The sequence below is a fragment of the Protomyctophum bolini genome (genome assembly GCF_963924005.1).
Source record: "Protomyctophum bolini genome assembly, chromosome: 13".
Taxonomy (NCBI): domain Eukaryota; kingdom Metazoa; phylum Chordata; class Actinopteri; order Myctophiformes; family Myctophidae; genus Protomyctophum; species Protomyctophum bolini.
The window spans coordinates 8,709,764-8,727,546 of record NC_137874.1 but is presented as its reverse complement, the minus strand read 5'-3'; the positions used below and the strand labels follow the sequence as shown (position 1 = coordinate 8,727,546).

General features: G+C 43.3%; 1 protein-coding gene across 4 annotated transcripts in view; it reads left to right on the top strand.

Annotated features, from left to right (window-relative positions):
- arhgap32b (Rho GTPase activating protein 32b) overlaps positions 1-17,783 on the top strand; it is a 72,448-nt gene that overhangs the window by 42,002 nt on the left and 12,663 nt on the right. For all 4 annotated transcript variants that reach the window (XM_080780773.1, XM_080780772.1, XM_080780771.1 and 1 more), the window contains 4 exons: positions 2,049-2,198; positions 12,240-12,342; positions 14,989-15,133; positions 17,035-17,117. In XM_080780773.1, the coding sequence (XP_080636899.1) occupies positions 2,049-2,198; positions 12,240-12,342; positions 14,989-15,133; positions 17,035-17,117 (481 nt within the window). The remainder of the gene's footprint in view (positions 1-2,048; positions 2,199-12,239; positions 12,343-14,988; positions 15,134-17,034; positions 17,118-17,783) is intronic.

Genomic DNA, 17,783 nt, shown 5'->3' with positions numbered 1-17,783 from the left:
AAGACGTATTCACACGAGGCATATTAAATACTACATGTGTTTTCTTTTTGTCTTACGCAATGAAATCCAATCCATATTACTCTGTCTGATGCACATTACAGTACACTTGGTTGACATAAAGATGTTGGCTATTCCCCACCACTTTCACGTTGGTGAACGGAGCCTGCTACTTAAATCTTTTCGATATTTTAATCCAACTATCAGTATCAAACCACTTGTTAAAGAAAGTGACCTGGAGAGACCTACTTTATATTCCTGTCTGCACCCCTGTTAACTTAACGCAGTGGTAAAGTATGCAAATTGTCAAATCCAGAGTGTTAATTTAACTTGTGAACAAATGTAACAAAATGAACCTGTTAAAATACTCTCAGACCGACACATAAATTAACACAATACATCAACAGAAGTGTGTGAACTCAATATTTGTATATATATTTTTTTAGCTGTTAAGAATATGAAGTTTTGTTTTGACTTCTCCATGCATGCCCCCCCAACTATCTACAAAGAGTCATTTCCCATAAGGAATAGAGAACATTTGTGGAGAAAGATGAGATTCTTTGGCCAGAGGAGGGATGGAAACTGTCGATTCAGAAGATATCTGGATAAATGAGTGCAACAGATGGTCTGAAAGTACAAAGAAAATGAAGATTCATAATGAGGCATCACATGGAATGTTGGTGTACTCAGTTGGATTGACTGTTTTGGAGAAGAATACGTGGGCAATAGTCTTTCTTTTTTCCAATAATCTAATGAATTTAGGGTAATACAAAAGCGCATGTTGCAGTGCATTTTGATTAGCCAACATCTCTAAATTCCCATCGCAATGAATCAGGAAATGAATGAAATATGTCGGTCTGCGACATGATCATTGTTTATGTTTTTTTTTGTTTTTGTTCAATGACAGTGAATTGAAGATGTACAATTTCAGAGATGAAGAATCCTCAGTTTGTAATTTTTAATAGATTCCTTACAGAGCAAGGTAGCTATAGGCCACATCACGTGACATCAAGCTGTTTTGGAAAACATCTCCTGCTTCTCTCCAGTAGTTTAAAAATCATACATTTTCAGTAGATTTTTAAATTTGAATGAATCTTTCTGAAATAGTTTTGCTTTTCCACATCATTCCAAAATGGAGAAAACAACTTGCCTAAGAGGCTTATAGGACCTTTTCTCAGCCAGACACATTATCTGATTTATGCGGTTTTGGTTTTCAAATGGGTCTGGTTGGTATTGAATGAGGAAGATGCCTTTGCAGTTGCCAGGGAGGTCGTATATAATGGAAGGGTTTGCATTTGAATCACTGTTGTTTTTGCCAGCAAAGTTTGATTTTAGTTTTAGTCATAGTCTTTTGAAAAGTTAGCATTTAGTTTTAGTCACATTTTAGTCACCTGGAATGTGTTAAAGTGTTAGTCGAGGTTTAGTCGACTAAATTCCATGAGATTTCAGTCGACTAAAACTACAGTTGATTTTAGTCGACTAAAACTACAGTTGATTTTAGTCAAACAAAATGTCGTCGTAATGACCGATCTATAAGCTGCACGAGTCACAACGCGTCGCAGCCGACACGTTGTGAGCTTGTAGATCTGCTATTTTCAGCATGCAACCAAGTATTAAGTGACTTATGGTGGATCTCTTGTCCACTAGTCCCTTCCTTCCATTTTAGTCTAGTTTTTATTTGTTGACGAAATCGTCAGTATATTTAGTCTTAGTTTTAGTCATCATAGTTTAGTTTTCGTCAGTGGAAAAAGGTAGTCGACGAACATTTTTCGTCTTAGTTTTAGTCGGCGAAAACAACACTGATTAGAATGAGGTTGAAATCCACTCTGGCACCAACTTGAGTAGCTTTTCGGAGGTTTCATACGTTACAAGCTCATGGATAGAGGTATTCTCTGAGGTTTCAAACATTACATTACAAGCTCAAGGATAGAGGTTCTCTCTGTTACGGAACATTGGGCCACACACTCTTATCGGAAATGAACAAATATGCAGGACATCTGAGACGACGATCGCTATAACATTTCTATCATGCGTGTGTTTCCAATCCACAGTGTCTAAAAAGCACGGGAAGCTGATCACATTCCTGCGCACCTTCATGAAGTCGAGGCCCACCAAACAGAAGCTGAAGCAGAGGGGCATCCTCCGTGAGAGGGTGTTTGGCTGTGACCTCGGAGAACACCTCCTCAACTCAGGCCATGACGGTGAGACATATACCGCATGCGTGTCACTGTACACAAACTGTCCCAATTCTTCTCACGCTGAGGGCCTTTTCAAACGGGAAGCGAGGAACGCAGGCGTTGTCGCCTGGATCAACGACATGGTCTGCTACAGCAGTGGTTCCCGTTCCGAACTTTGTCGTGTCAAGGACCCCCAAATCAACATGTATTAGGCCGCGGACCCCCGTTTGAAAACATATGCCAGTGACCCCGATAAGGGAGGATTTTTACGGCTCTAGCAGTGATTCCGAAACACGCATTATGCTGCGGACCCCCGATTTAAGTTCTATCTCTGGTACCCCAATTTATATTGTACAATCACTGTTAATTTAACTCAGAGAGTGTATACAAATGGAAATGGAACCAAATGGAAATGTACATTCTCTGAGTTACAGACCCATATAAAGGGTCCATTTGGTTCCTTATATCTCTAATTGAGCTATGTACCCCCTGGAACTCCCTCAAGTATACCCCTAGACCCCACTTTGGGGAACCCATGTGCTACAGAGGTGTGCTCAAGAGGGGCGCGACAGCGCAAGCGTTAAAAAAATAAGTGAAACAGAATCCCGGTCTGGTGTGTCGCGGGCGTGTGCTGCACGAAACGAGCAACAAATTCACGGGGCCGCGCTCGCGTAAATACGCTTGCGTCTCGTTGAAAATGAACTATAGGCGCGTTATATCGCTTCACGTTTGAAAGGCCCTTTGGTCTGACAAGACTGACATATCAGAGGCAGCCTAAAAAAACCCACCAAAACTTGAACCAAACTTCAACAACAACATGCACATTTTTAAAGGGGCTAAAGTTGATTTCCTGTTGCAATGGCTGACAGGAAATAAACGCGGGGGAAAGCTGCCCCGTAGCGACGCCATTCCACACGTTCCACGCTGAAAGGGTCTCTCTATAAATCAAAAGATATAACGTGTAAGAAATAATACTCTGAAGTGTATGTTATATAATGGAACATCTATTTGTACTGAGCCTCTGTGTCACTGTCAGCCGTTCTGCACTTTGAAATGCATCGTACCATATTCTGGAAACCCATTCAGGAAATATATTTTCCGCCTTTGTTTTTGCCTCTGAGGTTGGGGCAACACTTTATTTTGTTTAGAAACAGGAACTCTGTTTTGCTCCTCCACTTTCTTAGTCCACTTCCTCCCAGGTGCTTTTGTGTTTATTCCTACTAACAACAACATTAACAATAATGTTTCAGTGGCGATGACAGCTCAGATATTTTTTTTATACCATATTACAGTCAATTGTCAAAGATTAATTAATAGAAAGTATTTAATCATATTTGCTTGCTATTTATGCTTATAGCCATAGAAAGACACATCCCTCCAGGAGTTAAAATGTATCAAATTAATGCACAAGAAACCAGAAATATATTTGTGAGCCAAAGTACAATACAATCTTTGAATGTTTTTTTTAACCCTTGAGATATTCACGGTGTTGATGGAAGGTCATGTGATGCAAAAGTGGATTAATCACCTCATTTTGAGGACAATTTGAAGCTCATTGACATTTATTTGAACTATTGATTATAAGTCAAAATGGTTTAGATTTAGAAAACCTTGCCAATAATTAAAGAAATCTGCTCCAACATTGTCACTAGGACTGGTTTATGACGTAGACTCCCACATGCACACTGTTAAAAGGTTCATGAAGTTGACCCACATACACACTGTTAAAAGGTTCATGAAGTAGACCCACATACACACTGTTAAAAGGGCCAGAGCTGGGGGCCCTTTTAACAGCCCTATATTGCAACAGGTCTTACACAGGTCAAGGTCTTGGTGCTGGCCTTTTTTCATTGGGCAGCTCACACGTTCATGCTGAAAGAAGGCAGCCCTTCTCTGTAAAAGTTGGCTTACAGTATACCCTGACAGTTGGTCGACACAGAGATAAAGCATTCTGTCACACTTTCCCTCGGGTCAAAGGGTCAGTTCTCTAAGCCGTGTGCTCTTTTTAACTATAACACGTCGCCGCGAGGAGCGGTTTCAAACGAAACGCACGAATAATTCATAACTATGAAAACATGGGGGCACATCCTGGGGGCACACCCGGTGTGACACGGGAGGTATAAAGCCTCCTGTCCACCACCACAGAGACGTAGGGCTTTAACCCCTTTTGGTGTTAGCATTACGTTATGCTTTAGCTATTGAAAAATAGCAGATCCACAAGCTCGTAGCGCGCCACCGAGTGGCGCGCCACGAGCTTGTAGGTCTGCTATTTTTGAAAAATCGAAGAACCACTGACATAGAAACATAGCTTTTTCAGGAAACTGTCAGGATTTAGAAGAATTTTTTAGAATCTGATCTCGGGTCAGAACGGGATGATGAATCATCCGTGGTGGTGCCTCTGGCTCGGCAGAGTGTACAGTATGGTGTACAGTGTATATATATACGAGCACTGTTGAGTTCGTGGGAGGGAAGCCCGGGGGCGAGGAGAGGGCATTCTTTGTTGATATTATATACCAGCGACTGGGTGGCAGTGGGGGATGTTGGACAGCGAGGAATTAGGGTGGAGACACCACACACTCCAGCAGTAGGGTAACAAGACAACTCACCCCATTTCTGTTTTCCTCCCAGAACCTTCCCCAGTGAGGGGTGGGAGAGGCTGGACAGCAGACGGCTGCACTTTGAATTTCTCTAACTATCAACTTTCATGACGGCAGACAAGCTAAGCCGAAGTACAAATATAATTTATGAAAAGCTACTACAGTGAAGTCTGTTCACAGAAGTTGTTGTGGGCTATGTGGGGATTATCTGACGAGGTACCATTTGAGTGGGCAAAACCTTACATAGTACTAAATAATACTAAATTGTTTATAGGGTCAATGTAAGTAAAATAATATAGCCTTTCCACAGGAGTATCTTTTTATATTTTTCCAAAAAGAATACAAACAGCCAATAGCATATTACAAAGTTACCCCCCCTCACTGGTGAAAATGCCGGGAGGAAAAACGGGCAAGCACCGGGGTGAGTTGTCCAGTATTCACCAGGGGTTTGTGTTTGTGGTGCCTTCACCCTATACAGCAGGGACAAGACTATACAGAACAAAATGTGTGGGGAATTCATGTATGGTAATGCAGGAAAAATGTGTTTCATCAAACACGTCATTATTATTATTATTTTATTCAAACAATGACCCTATTTCCCTGTACAGGATTAAAGCTGTAGACATAAAAAAAAAGAAAAAACATTGGCCAGAAATGTCAGTTGCCCTGTAGGCACATTTTAAAAGGAATGTAGTTGTACAAGGACGGATTTTTTTTTTTTTAAAGAGTAAAGAGATTTTCAAATGGTTTCAAAATAAGTAAAGGGCATCTTACAAATGAAAAACCTATACGTGTTTACTTTCTGATGGATTTGGTTAACATTTGTACACTATCAGAGTTAAATGACCTGGGCATGGTGCAGGTCTGCTCTGTCAATGGATGCCAACAGATTAGCCTGTATGTGCTTCTCTCTCTCTCTCTCTCTCCCCTCCTGTGTGCTTCTGCTATGCGTGGAATTTGTCTGAACAGCTGCTTCGGCATGGGTCCCACTCTCTGTAATTTATGTGAATGATGTATGCAGAGGGGGGGGAATTAAAAGATTTCAGTGCACTGTGCCTACACATGTCGCGACCGCAGGTCGCGACATGTGTAGGCACAATGCAAGGAATAAATGCATTCGCCAAGTATCCGAAGGAAGTCTGATCCAATCACTTTTAGATTTCTCCAGTTTAATCCTGAGTTTAAGTTTTTTAGTGTTCAAGATCTAATTTTAGGCATGTTTAAGCCTCGAGGAAAATCCGTGTTGAGGTTCTTAATCCACTGTTTTTCATTAAAACGTCTTTGTCCTACTGTCCAGTTAGGATTGTGTTGAAGTCCAGCGCATTTTAGAGCTCCAATGCCGTGCGCCATAAAATGTTGCACCAATCTTGTGGTTGTCTTTTTGGCATTGTTAATATTGTATCTGTGTCGTCCCAGCCTAGTACCTATTGTTTTACCTGTCTCTCCGACATATTGTAAACCACATTTTTCACATGTGATTAAATAAATGCAGTTGCTGGTTCTGGCTGTTATTTGTTGTTTAATCTCCAAGACGCGTTTTGTGGTTCTATTTTTTACTAATTGTTTGGGTTTGAAGTATTCTGGTCCCTGGCGTGCTGGTGTGTTGATTTCTTTTAGCTTGCTGTGTACTAGATAATCTTTAAGGTTTTTATTTTTTCTGTAGGCCGATATAATTTTATAATCTTTTAGAAGATCGTCTGTTCGGTTCTCAAAATTCCTTTTTATTCTGTTGTTGGCTAGTGTGCTCTGTGTTGAATAACTGGTTATCAGGGCCAATTTGGGGCCTGTATCTCGCACTTTTATTTCTAAGAAGGTTTTTTGGGCTTTCCGGAGGAAGGTCCTAGTGTATCCTCTTAGTCTGAGGGCATTAAATAGAGTTTTACAAGCTATTTTGAAATCACTTCTTTGCGTGCAAATCCTATGGAATCTTAGTAGTTGTGATTTGACTATTCCTGTGTAGGAGTGTGTCGGGTGGAATGACGTTTTGTGTAATAGGGCGTGAGTGTCTGTTTCTTTAAAGAATACTTTTAAGTCTAGTTTCCCATTTGTGTTAAAGTTTGGGCCCTTGAAGATTGTTACATCAAGAAAGTCAATCCTTTCTGTGTGTGTCACATATTTTATCGTTATGGATCTATGATGGCTATTTAAAACATCAATAAATTCCTGGAATTCTTCTTGGCTATGTTCCCATATTCCAAATATATCATCTAGAAATCTATAGTAATGTGTCGGTTTAAGTCTGCATTTTTCTAGTGCGGTCTGTTCCCATATGCTCATGTAAATGTTTGCATAAGATGGTGCAAATCTCTTTCCCATGGCCGTGCCTTTGATTTGTAAATAGAATTTGTTGTTAAAGGAAAAATCATTCTGGGTTAGATTTAAGTCTAGTAATTGGAGTATTTCCTCCTCTGGTCGACTTGTGTCTGGGTATTTACTAAAGACTTCCCTGACTGCTTGGAGTCCTGATTCTGTTTCAATGTTTGTGTAGAGGCTGTCTATATCTATTGAAAATAGAAGGGCCTCCTTTCTTACTTTAATAGCTTTAATTTTGTCCACAAAATCGTAAGTGTCTTTTATAAAACTGGGGTGTTTTATCGACAGTGGGTTCAGGAAATATTCAATAAACTCTGCTGTCTGATACGTCTCGCTGCCACAGTCCGACACAATTGGTCTCCCGGGTGGAATTTCATATGGTATTGTCCATGAATCCGGGCTTTTGTGTATTTTTGGTAAAAGATAAAATATCCTAGCCCGTGGGCTATCCTGTCCTATTAAGTATTGGTGTTGTTTGGCGTTTATGTGCCTTTTGTCCTTAAGACTGTTTATGATGGCTATGGCCTTCGTAGCTGTCTGCATGTAAATGGGTTGGTCTAATTGCCTATAATGGTCCTGATTGTTGAGCTGTCTCTCACCTTCTAAAAGGTATTGGTGTCGATCCATAATGACTATGCAGGAGCCTTTGTCTGCTGGTTTGATAATGATTTGTTTGTTGTTGATTAGTTCCCTAAGTGCCCTGGTTTGTTCTATTGTGAGATTATCTTTTTCCTTAATGTGTCCTGGTATGCGTGTTACCGTATTCATGTCCTTCTGCATCAGTCGTTTAAGACTGCTTGGGATTAAATTCTCAGACGGTTCCCAGCTTGATTTTGGTCGAAAAGGCAGTATCTCCGTTCCTTGGTCCATTCCAAAGTGTGTAGCTAGTTTCAATCTGCGGTGATACTGAGAAAGGTCTTTCTTTAACCTGTTGGTTTGTTGTTTATAGATATCCAGTGTCGGGACAAAGGAAAGTCCCTTTTCCAGCAGTTCGGTCTGGTGTTGATCTGGCTGGAAGTAATGGGACAGATTAATTATGTTTGACTTGCCCCCCCTCCTTTCTGGGTTTATGGGGTCTATAAGTTTAAACTAGTAAGCCAATTTACAAGCATTGCTTTGCCTGTCTCTGTTGTCCAATGTACGTTATCAGGAACCACTTTAAACTCCCTGTCATCCAATTTAGGGAGGTAATTATAGGTAATAATATTGCGATTTAGCTCTCTCATGTTATCCTTATCCTTTATTGAGAAATTAGTTGAGTAGTTGACTAAAGGGACATGGATACTTGCAGTTGGGAAGGCGTTCTGTGCTGCTGCGATGGCCTCTCTCAATGCCCTCTGCGCTTGTTTTGGAGCGTGGCCTCTCTCGTTTATCCCAACCGACAGGATGCAATAGGCTACAGTGGTGTTGCTCGGTATCCTCTCTAGTAGGGCCTTCGTATGTTGGAAGCCCATTCCTGGGTAGCAATCCACTTGCAGATCTGGTCGTGTCAGAGATGGAAGTTGGCTCATGTTTGAGTCTCCTATGATGAGGATGCTTTTCTTTGGGAATAGTCTCCAACGTTGGTTCTTCTTCCCGGTGTTGATGTGTTTGTAGACTTCCCCTGGGGTCCTTGGCTCGTCTATTTCTGGTTCATCTGTTTCCTTTTCTCGGTTCTCTCCTGGGTCTGTCCTGGTCCTCCTAGGGGCTGCTTCTGTGTCCTGGGTCCGGTCCTGTGTAGTCTTCTTCTTTGTTGGTTCCGTCCTGTTGTGGTCAGTCCTCTGGGGTTTTGGCGTGCCATTTGGATTGGCTCTCCTACTTCGTGTTTGCCTCTGCGGTGGGCTCTTCTGTGGTGGTAGGGTCAGGGAGGGGAACTCTACTTCCGATAGATCCGTTCTAGGGGGGACCTGTACTATGGTTGGTAGTATTGTCTTGGAAATAAGTATGGTGGGGAACATGGGGGGGGTCGAGGTCAGAGAGGGTGGGGAGAGAGGGGCGTTGGATACACAAGGGGGGGGGGGTTTTGGAGAACGATGGGGAGTGGACACAGGTATATCAGGATCAGAGGGAGGAGGAGGAGGGGGGGGTTTGGGTAAAGTGGGAATAGGCAGAGAGACCGTAGTAGGAGGGGGGGGTGGGGGTAAAGTGGGAATAGGCAGAGAGACAGTAGTAGGAGGGGGAGGGGTAGAAATGGCAGTTCTATGTGATCTGAGCTGTGTGATCATAAGTTGGGCTTTGTTTATCTCCAAATGTGTTAGTCTTTTCCCTAAGTTTTTTCTAGCCCATCTGATTGCTATGGTAAAGGCTTTTTTCTCCTCGTCCTCTGTTAAGTTATCTGTTAACTCTTGTTTGGTTGTGTTTAAGACTGTGGTGTAGTGTTCTTCTAAGGCTAAGATGGTTGTGTGACACCAGTGTCTGGATATCCCTTCGAGTAATAGGGTGGTTTTAGCCGTTGGTAGAGCTGGTTTTATCAAATTTATGAGTTCAAGGGTTTTCCTTGCTATACTCGCTGGTGGTCTGCTAGAAGAATTTACATTCTGCAGATGATGTGTACTTATGATCAATTTGTTCATGGTTCTGATGGCTTTTAAGAAGTCACCTCTTTCTGTGTGGTGTGTGTGTGTGTAGGTATGTGTGTTGTATCTTACGGGACCCGATCGGGTCTGGTGTTGAGGTCTCTCTCCGGCTCTTGGGTGAGGTGCTGACTGCTGGTTTTGCTGTCTCTTGTTCAACCAAGGTTGGTTCTGTCTCCGGAGGACCTGTGGTCTGTGGTCAGGCCGTTGGTTGTGTGGAATTCCCTGTGACTGGTGGGGAGATCTCTGTCTGGGTCTGTTCTTCAACCAGGGCTCCTCCAGTCTAGGGTGGAATTCTCGCCTGTCTTCCGGCGGTATGGTGTTGATTCTCTCCTGGTGATATGGCTGGTTTCCAGCCCATCGTCCCGGTGGAGGGTCTCGTCGGTGTGGCCCGTCCTCAGGCCATGTAACTTCCGTGGTTCTGCGGTGGTCTCTCCATTGGTTCTTCTGATGCATGCTATAGCTATTTCGGACTGGTATTGTCCTTCTTCAGGCAGGATTGATTCTGTTAGGGGGGGGGGGGGGGGTTATGAGAAACTCCTGGTACACATAGACATTCATTGTCTCTAACCCATTCTGACCTGAGATCAGATTCTACAAAACGTCTTCTACATCCTGACAGTTTTCTGAAAAAGCTACGTTTCTATGTCAGTCGTTCTTCGATTTTTCAAAAATAGCAGACCTGCAAGCTCGTAGCGCGCCACTCGGTGGCGCGCTATGAGCTTGTAGATCTGCTATTTTTCGATAGCTAAAGCATAACATGATGCTAACACCAAAAGGGGTTCCTGCCCAAAATGGGCTAATATACACACGCGCACACTTTGTCAAGCACACCCACCCACACACACCCACACTACAAAATAAGTTTCTGAAGTCTAACGAGGAGGCTGTTTTGTTTCTAGGGGGCATTCTCTAGACCACAGAATGTGCGGTATAGATGGCTCCGTGACAAGTGTTTATTTATGCCATGGGTGGCCACAGAGTATACGCTCCATTCGTCGTATTGCCCATGGGATGGGCATTATTTTCAGATTGGCTGTGGTCTAATCACTGCTCTACGCGAATGTACATAGTAAGAAATGTACTGTATTCACTTTTATTTTAGGGTTATATAGCGGTCTCATGTTGCCAGATGATCAGGGATATCCACATACTGATGCATCTTCTGGGGACATCTAATTTAAATGTAGTCGCTAGAGCAGATCTATATACAGTACGCACTTTGGAAACCAGTCCAGTCACACCTCCCCGATCATATTTACTTGAACTTTTGTGACCATATTATGGGACTAATATTAGGCAAAGAACAGCAGATTCACAAGTGAGCTTGGGGATTCGGGGAGTCAAATGTGTGAGCTGATAAAGGCTGGTACTTTCTAGGTTATTACTGTGGCTTCTCCCACATTCTAGGGTAGCTAGAAAACATTTATTCTGAGGGCAATGAAGACGGTGCCGACACATTTCTATTCAAAGAGCATATTGCCCCAAAATATGAATAAACATTGTTTATATTCGAATTGTGGGTAAGCGACCGTTTTGACGTGAAGTGCCATGTTTTAATTTTCTTGATAGTGTGCCATATTATCAATATAAGTGTATATAAGTATGTATAAGTGTATATAAGTGTGTGTATAAGTGTGCCATATTATCAATTAAGTTGAGTTATTACACCACTTCACATCAAGATGTACTGATCGTTGTACTTGAGAGAAGAGTTTGAATGAATGTTGAATTATGTGCAGGATGTCATTTGTATATAGATGTAAGGGGACTTAATTTAACGGACTAAACCTTGGAATTATTAAAAGTTTAAAGAATGAAAACCTCTCTCACACTTATCCCATTTAGAACTGAGGACGATCCTATAAAGGCCTTCTTAATCCAGTTTTCTGAAAAACCCTATGTTTCTATGTCCGTCGTTCTCAAACATTTTCATGTCAAGGGAAAATATATATGTAATCGGCCGCCGACCCCCATCTGAAAATATGTTGTTCCAGGGAGGGACCCCTCAGAAGCAAAGATTTGAGTTAAAAAACGTTCGCTCTGAAATAATATATATTCAAAGATTTGCGCCACATTTTCAATATCTTTCAAAAATAGCAGATCTACAAGCTCGTAGCGCGGCACTCGGTGTCGCCTACCCTGCATAAGGACTGTGAGCTGTGCAGTTATTGTATAAAAAATGATGCACTTCGCGGAGGCGACGTTAATTGGCCTCTAGTGCATTAGGTTTTATATTAACCGCACGGCTCCGAGTTGATTATCCCTTACGGATTCCGAGGCAGCGTGCTTTTTACATCCTGCGCCTCATGGTGTGTCTGCTCTACTTTTAAACTGGGTGTCTTTAATAAAAACTGTTTGTCCATAAACCAGCTTGCTGTTAAAGAAATACATTGGTTTGTGGGACACGGCACCTAGTATACAGACACCTCTCTGACCTCGTGCAATCGATGATATTTGAACTCTTTGAGAGTGTGACAGGGTTAAGGTAACTCTCCAGACTCTACCGTTGTAGCATTTAGTTTTGTGCAAACATTGACTGAAGGAGAAAGACGTGATTGCAGATGTGATGACACGTTGTGTTTCTCTTTGGCCCTATATAGTTCCCCAGGTCCTCAAGAGCTGCACGGAGTTCCTTGAGAAGCACGGAGTGGTGGACGGAATCTACCGCCTCTCTGGAATAGCCTCGAACATTCAGAAGTTACGGTGAGGCCCCTCGCAGGAGCTCACAGACTCACTGTGCACGCACGCGCACATACACGAAGGGAAGGTACTGTACTATAGGTGGGCTCCTCTCGCAAACCTAATCTACCCTGTCATTCACGGACTGATAGCATAGTCTACACTGTATTACTGCCCTTATAAAAACAAGACAATAGTTCCTGTTATCTTTGGCGAGAAAACATGACAAGGGTTGTCCACCTGTGTCCAAGGACAACATGGCATTCCTTGTGAAGATTGTTTTTCACCTTTTTTATGTTTTTATCCTACCTGAACAAGAACCTTCAACCCTGATAATCTGAATATTTAGCTGAAGGAAGGGGACAGACTGCCTTTTCTTTGTTCTGTTTGTATAAAACATTAACATTAAGCTTCATTCATCTGTAAATCTAACTATAAATGTAGTCCACCAAGTCTCTGTGTGTGTGTGTGTGTGTGTGTGTGTGTGTGTGTGTGTGTGTGTGTGTTTGTGTATTGTTGTAATCCGTCATTCTGACGTCTGCATATAGACTCCATATTTGGGCATGCCTGACAAAGAACTCCATATATGGGCGTAAAAGGGACACAGACATAATAGAGGGTATGCACATGCTTAAAGTGAATGGCACATCGAGTGGCAAAGCAACATGCAAAGTGAGTTTAACATCGTTTAAAGTTGTTCAATGCAATCAAATAGGACTTTTCTGTTTGGACGCATGCGGGCTGTCAAGGCCAGAAAGTAGTTTTTTGCCACTCAGTAGGCATTTCCTCCATAGCTTCCGGGTTTGATGATGATGATGAGGGCCCAAGAGTTTGATTAGAGTTTGTTTGGTGGCACAGTTAGTAGTGCTGTCGCCTCACAGCTAGAAGGTCCTGGGTTCGATTCCTGCTCGGGACGCTGTGGGTGCTGGCGGCGTGTTTCCTCCTCCACGTGCCCATACCCGAAGGCGGGGTTGGCGAAAGGGCCTTTCTGTGTGGAGTTTGCATGTTCTCCTACCCTCACAAAAAACATGCAGTAATCCTGGTCACTAAACTGCCTCCCCCTGGCCAGCCGGGGCGCCTGATGGAGGGGAAAGGAACTGGTTGGAATAACGTGTTCCTTCCACGCGCTACGTCCAACCAGGGTAAACTCCCCCCTGTCAGGTGTAAAGGAGCAACTTGGACACTCAGGCATGAAGGAAGCATGAGTTCAAGTCCCTTGCTCTCCCCTTGTCCCCCATATATGGGGACTAGGTTGGTGGAGGGTGTGTAGAGCCCAGGATCACATTAGTTGATTGACACATGGGTGAAAAATGGGTTACAAAATCGTGGGATAAAAATATATATATTATAAGAAATATATCAAGTAACACACCAAATTCAAATGTGATCTACTCGGATAGGGATTAAAAGTTTTGGGCCTCGAGGATTGTAAGGATTAATAAGAGGCTTAAAACTTAATTTATATTGGCGTTCAGAAATGCATGTTCCGACCGCATCTGCATAATTCCTTTTAGAGAGGGGGTATCACGACCCGGTCTATAGGGCATAACGGGGGGGCTACACAGTCTCTCAAATTGACTGAAAATAGGCTGCAGTTTATTCAAAGGGTCGTGTAGGTAGGGGGAACTTTGTGTAACAGTGGTTCTCAAAAAAACGTCTTCTGAAAGAATATATATTCAAAGATCTGTGCCTCATTTTCACGATATTTCAAAAATAGCAGACCTACAAGCTCGTAGCGCGCCACTCGGTGGCGCGCTATGAGCTTGTAGATCTGCTATTTTTCAATAGCTAAAGCATAACATAATGCTGACACCAAAAGTGGTTCCCGCCCAGAATGGGTTAAAAGAGAATTCCATGCTAGAAGGCTTTCTTACCTTTATTTGTAGTCGTTACTTCCCCACCAAAGAGGTCCAGGTGTTGTGCAAAAGCACATTATTGGCTATTTCCCCTACCATAATGGCCCTCCTCAATGAATTGAATTGAATTGAATTGAATGGGGCACTGGGTTGTTTGGCTTATTTCCACCGCTCAAAAACCTCTGTTCAGCTCCCACTGAACAGGCACCCGGACCAACCTGTAGGTGGTGCTAATACCTACCGTGACAGCCAGAGATCACCCTCCCCACCTTCGAACATGACCAGTAGACTATAGTTCCGAATAAGTCCTGACTTTACAGTTCATCCCGTGGGTCGCAGAGGGATTTCCTCTACGGAGAATAACACCAGCTTATCAATCTAAGCAATTGTGGTCCAAAAATAAACAAACGTAACCGTCTCTGACCGCAACGTTGTCAGGGAGGTATGGCTCTGCATTGTTTACTATAGTCACTCCATATAGTCACTCATATTTGATACAGTCTGTTTCTGGAAAACCTTTAACTTCTGCTTTCCTCCTACCGATTCTCTGACTGACCATGTATCATTTAGGCATTGCAACACGCAAATTCTATCGCCACTTAGCGTTCAAGCAGCGCAACTTGTATAAATAAACACAGTTCCTGAGCAATCAGGTATGTTGTATTTTAGTGTATTGCACCACATTTCTGCGTCTCAAACACCTGCACTAGTTCATCATTTTCAGTGTCCCTTTTAATCTTTGCCGCCATTCCTTCGCTCTCTCTCTCTCTCTCTCTCTCTCTCTCTCTCTCTCTCTCTCTCTCTCTCTGTGCAGGCACGAGTTTGACTCGGAGCAGATTCCTGACCTGACCAAAGATGTGTACATCCAGGACATCCACTGTGTGGGCTCACTGTGCAAGCTCTACTTCAGGGAGCTGCCCAACCCGCTGCTCACCTACCAGCTCTACGAGAAGTTCTCTGTGAGTATAGAGCCCAGTGACGTAGACTCCGTGCGTTCAAGTCTGAAGGTGGACCGCATTGCCTGTCCACTTGTACAAATGTACAAGTGGACAAATGCTAATCTGGTGGCTTGTTTTCACCTGCCATGTATAGGGTATGCATAGTAGCCTGCTGTACTCTGCAATAGGCTACTTGTTCACAATGAGAAGGAGTAGCCAGATGACTCCGTGCAATCATGGCATTTAAACATGCTCTTCTGTTTCTTCTGGGGGGGGGGGGGGTATATAAACAGGGGGAGGGGGCGGGCCCCCATGACGAGTATAAATACATTTCGTCTCTGTATAGAGCGCCCAAGTCCTGACGTCACTCTCTCGTCCCCTCGATTCCCCTGGTTCACGGATGTCGTTTCTCTATGGAGAATAACATGGGGCTCACCTTAAAATCGTCTCTTATATATAAGCGTTGTGGTCCAAAAATAAACGAGCTGTCTCTGCGTTATCGTCAGGGAGGTGTCTCTGCTATGGTCTACGACCGTCAGTGGCTCCTATATGATACAGTCTGCTTCTAGCGATAATGTAACTAATTCAGTAGCAGTAACAATAGCGTTTTCTCTCAGTCAGTTGATTCTTCATATCCATATATCCTTCTACACCAAATGTCTTCGGCAAAGGTAGCCGATCTACGAGATCACAACGTGTCCCACAACACGATGCATTGTGAGCTTGTACATCTGCTATTTTGGTGAATGCCCAAAGAAAATGATAATTTCATCAAACACTTTAACCCGTCTAAACCTGAGGATGATTCTACAAATGCCTTCTGACAGTTTTCTGAAAAACGCATGTTCCTATGTCGGTTGTTCTCAAACATTCTCATGCCAAGGACCCCACAAACATACATGTAATTGGCCGCCGAACCCCCATCTGAAAATATGTTTTTTTCCAGGGACCTCCCCCCCAGAAGCAAAGATTTGGAGTTAAAAACGTTCTCTTTGAAAGAATATATATATTCAAAGATTTGCGCCACATTTTCACGATTTTTCAAGCTCATAGCGCGGCACCGAGTGCCTTGTAGATCTGCTGTTATATTGTGTTTCGTGGGTCGACACCCCTAAAATCATACCATTGTGCTGAGCGCACCCTGTCATTAGAAATACAGCAGACCAACCACTCTTAGCACGCCATACACAGTGACATGGAATAGAAATCTCCTCCAAGCATAACAGAGTGGCCCCGGAGGATCACGTACATGTTTGCCGGTCGTTATGGCAACATAGCTGGACAAGAGAGAGAGAGAGAGAGAGACAGAAGTAATGGAGGAAAGGAGAGAAGCAAGCGTGTGGCTGCACAGTTAAAAACCTCTCTCGCTCGTCAAAAATCGCTGTCGCTCGTCAAAGATAGCTATAACAAACAAACTCGCAATGCTCGCACCCGTTCTGGTGTTTTAAGCATTGTGTTAAACTTTAGCTATTGGAAAATAGCAGATCTACAAGCTCATAGCGCGCTCATAGCCGCGCTACAAGCTTTGTAGATCTGCAGTTTAAAAAAAACCCTCAAATCTTTGCTTCTGGGCGGGTCCCCTGGAACAACATATTTTCAGGTGGGGGGGGGGGGGGGGGGGGTGGTTCCGGTCCACAGCCAAATTCACATAATTCTGGGTGTCCTTGGCGTGAAAAAAGGCTGAGCAGCACTGACATGGGTTTTTCAGAAAAAGCTGAAACTCCTGTTTTAAACACATCTGTACAGAGAGGAACAGCAGCAGCTGAGTGTAGTAGACACACACTGATGTATAACGATGTCTCTCTCTCTCTCTCTGTCTCTCTTTCTGTGCCTCTCTCTCTCTCTCTCTCTCTCTGTGCCTCTCTCTGTCTCTCTCTCTGTGCCTCTCTCTCTCCATTCTTCCCTTCTTTCTGCTCCTGAAGGACGCCGTGTCGGCAGCGACGGACGAAGAGCGACTCATCAAGATCCATGATGTCATCCAACAGCTGCCTCCTCCGCATTACAGGTCAGTGTGGAACGCCGCTGCCCCCCGGTGGCAGTCCCACGCTATGCCTATACACAAGAGCCACAGGGTGCTATTATCTCTTCTATATTAATGTGTGTTCAGCATTCCTGGTTTATTGTCAGTTCCATAGGATAGGACGACACAAAAGCGCTGTTCTCCCCCCCGTGCAACATGCATGTAAACAACATCATTATAAAATGCCACTGACATTAGTGTGGGGGACAGAGAACCAACAATTCAGCCAGAAAGACATTCTTGGGTCTTTTTTTAAATAACAAGTACTTCATTTTGAGAACCTAGCCTAGAGCAAGGCACAGGTGTGAGAACTCTTAAATATTGATAACAATTCAACAGGATGCAACCCGACTCCTAAGGGTTAGCGTTACCAACCGAATAGAGCTATATATTATCTAATGTCATCTGATGTCGTGTGATTTCTACTGTCATGTTTGCTAGTAACACAGCACTCCGATTGCCCGGGGTTATTTAACCCATTAAATCATCGATTTATAGCAACGGAGCACTTTTACCGACGGACCGGAAGTGGGAACCCCTTTTGGTGTTTTAAACATTATGTTATAATTTAGCTATTGAAAAATAGCAGACCTACAAGCTCATAGCGCGCCACCGAGTGGCGCGCTACGAGCTTGTAAGTCTGCTATTTTT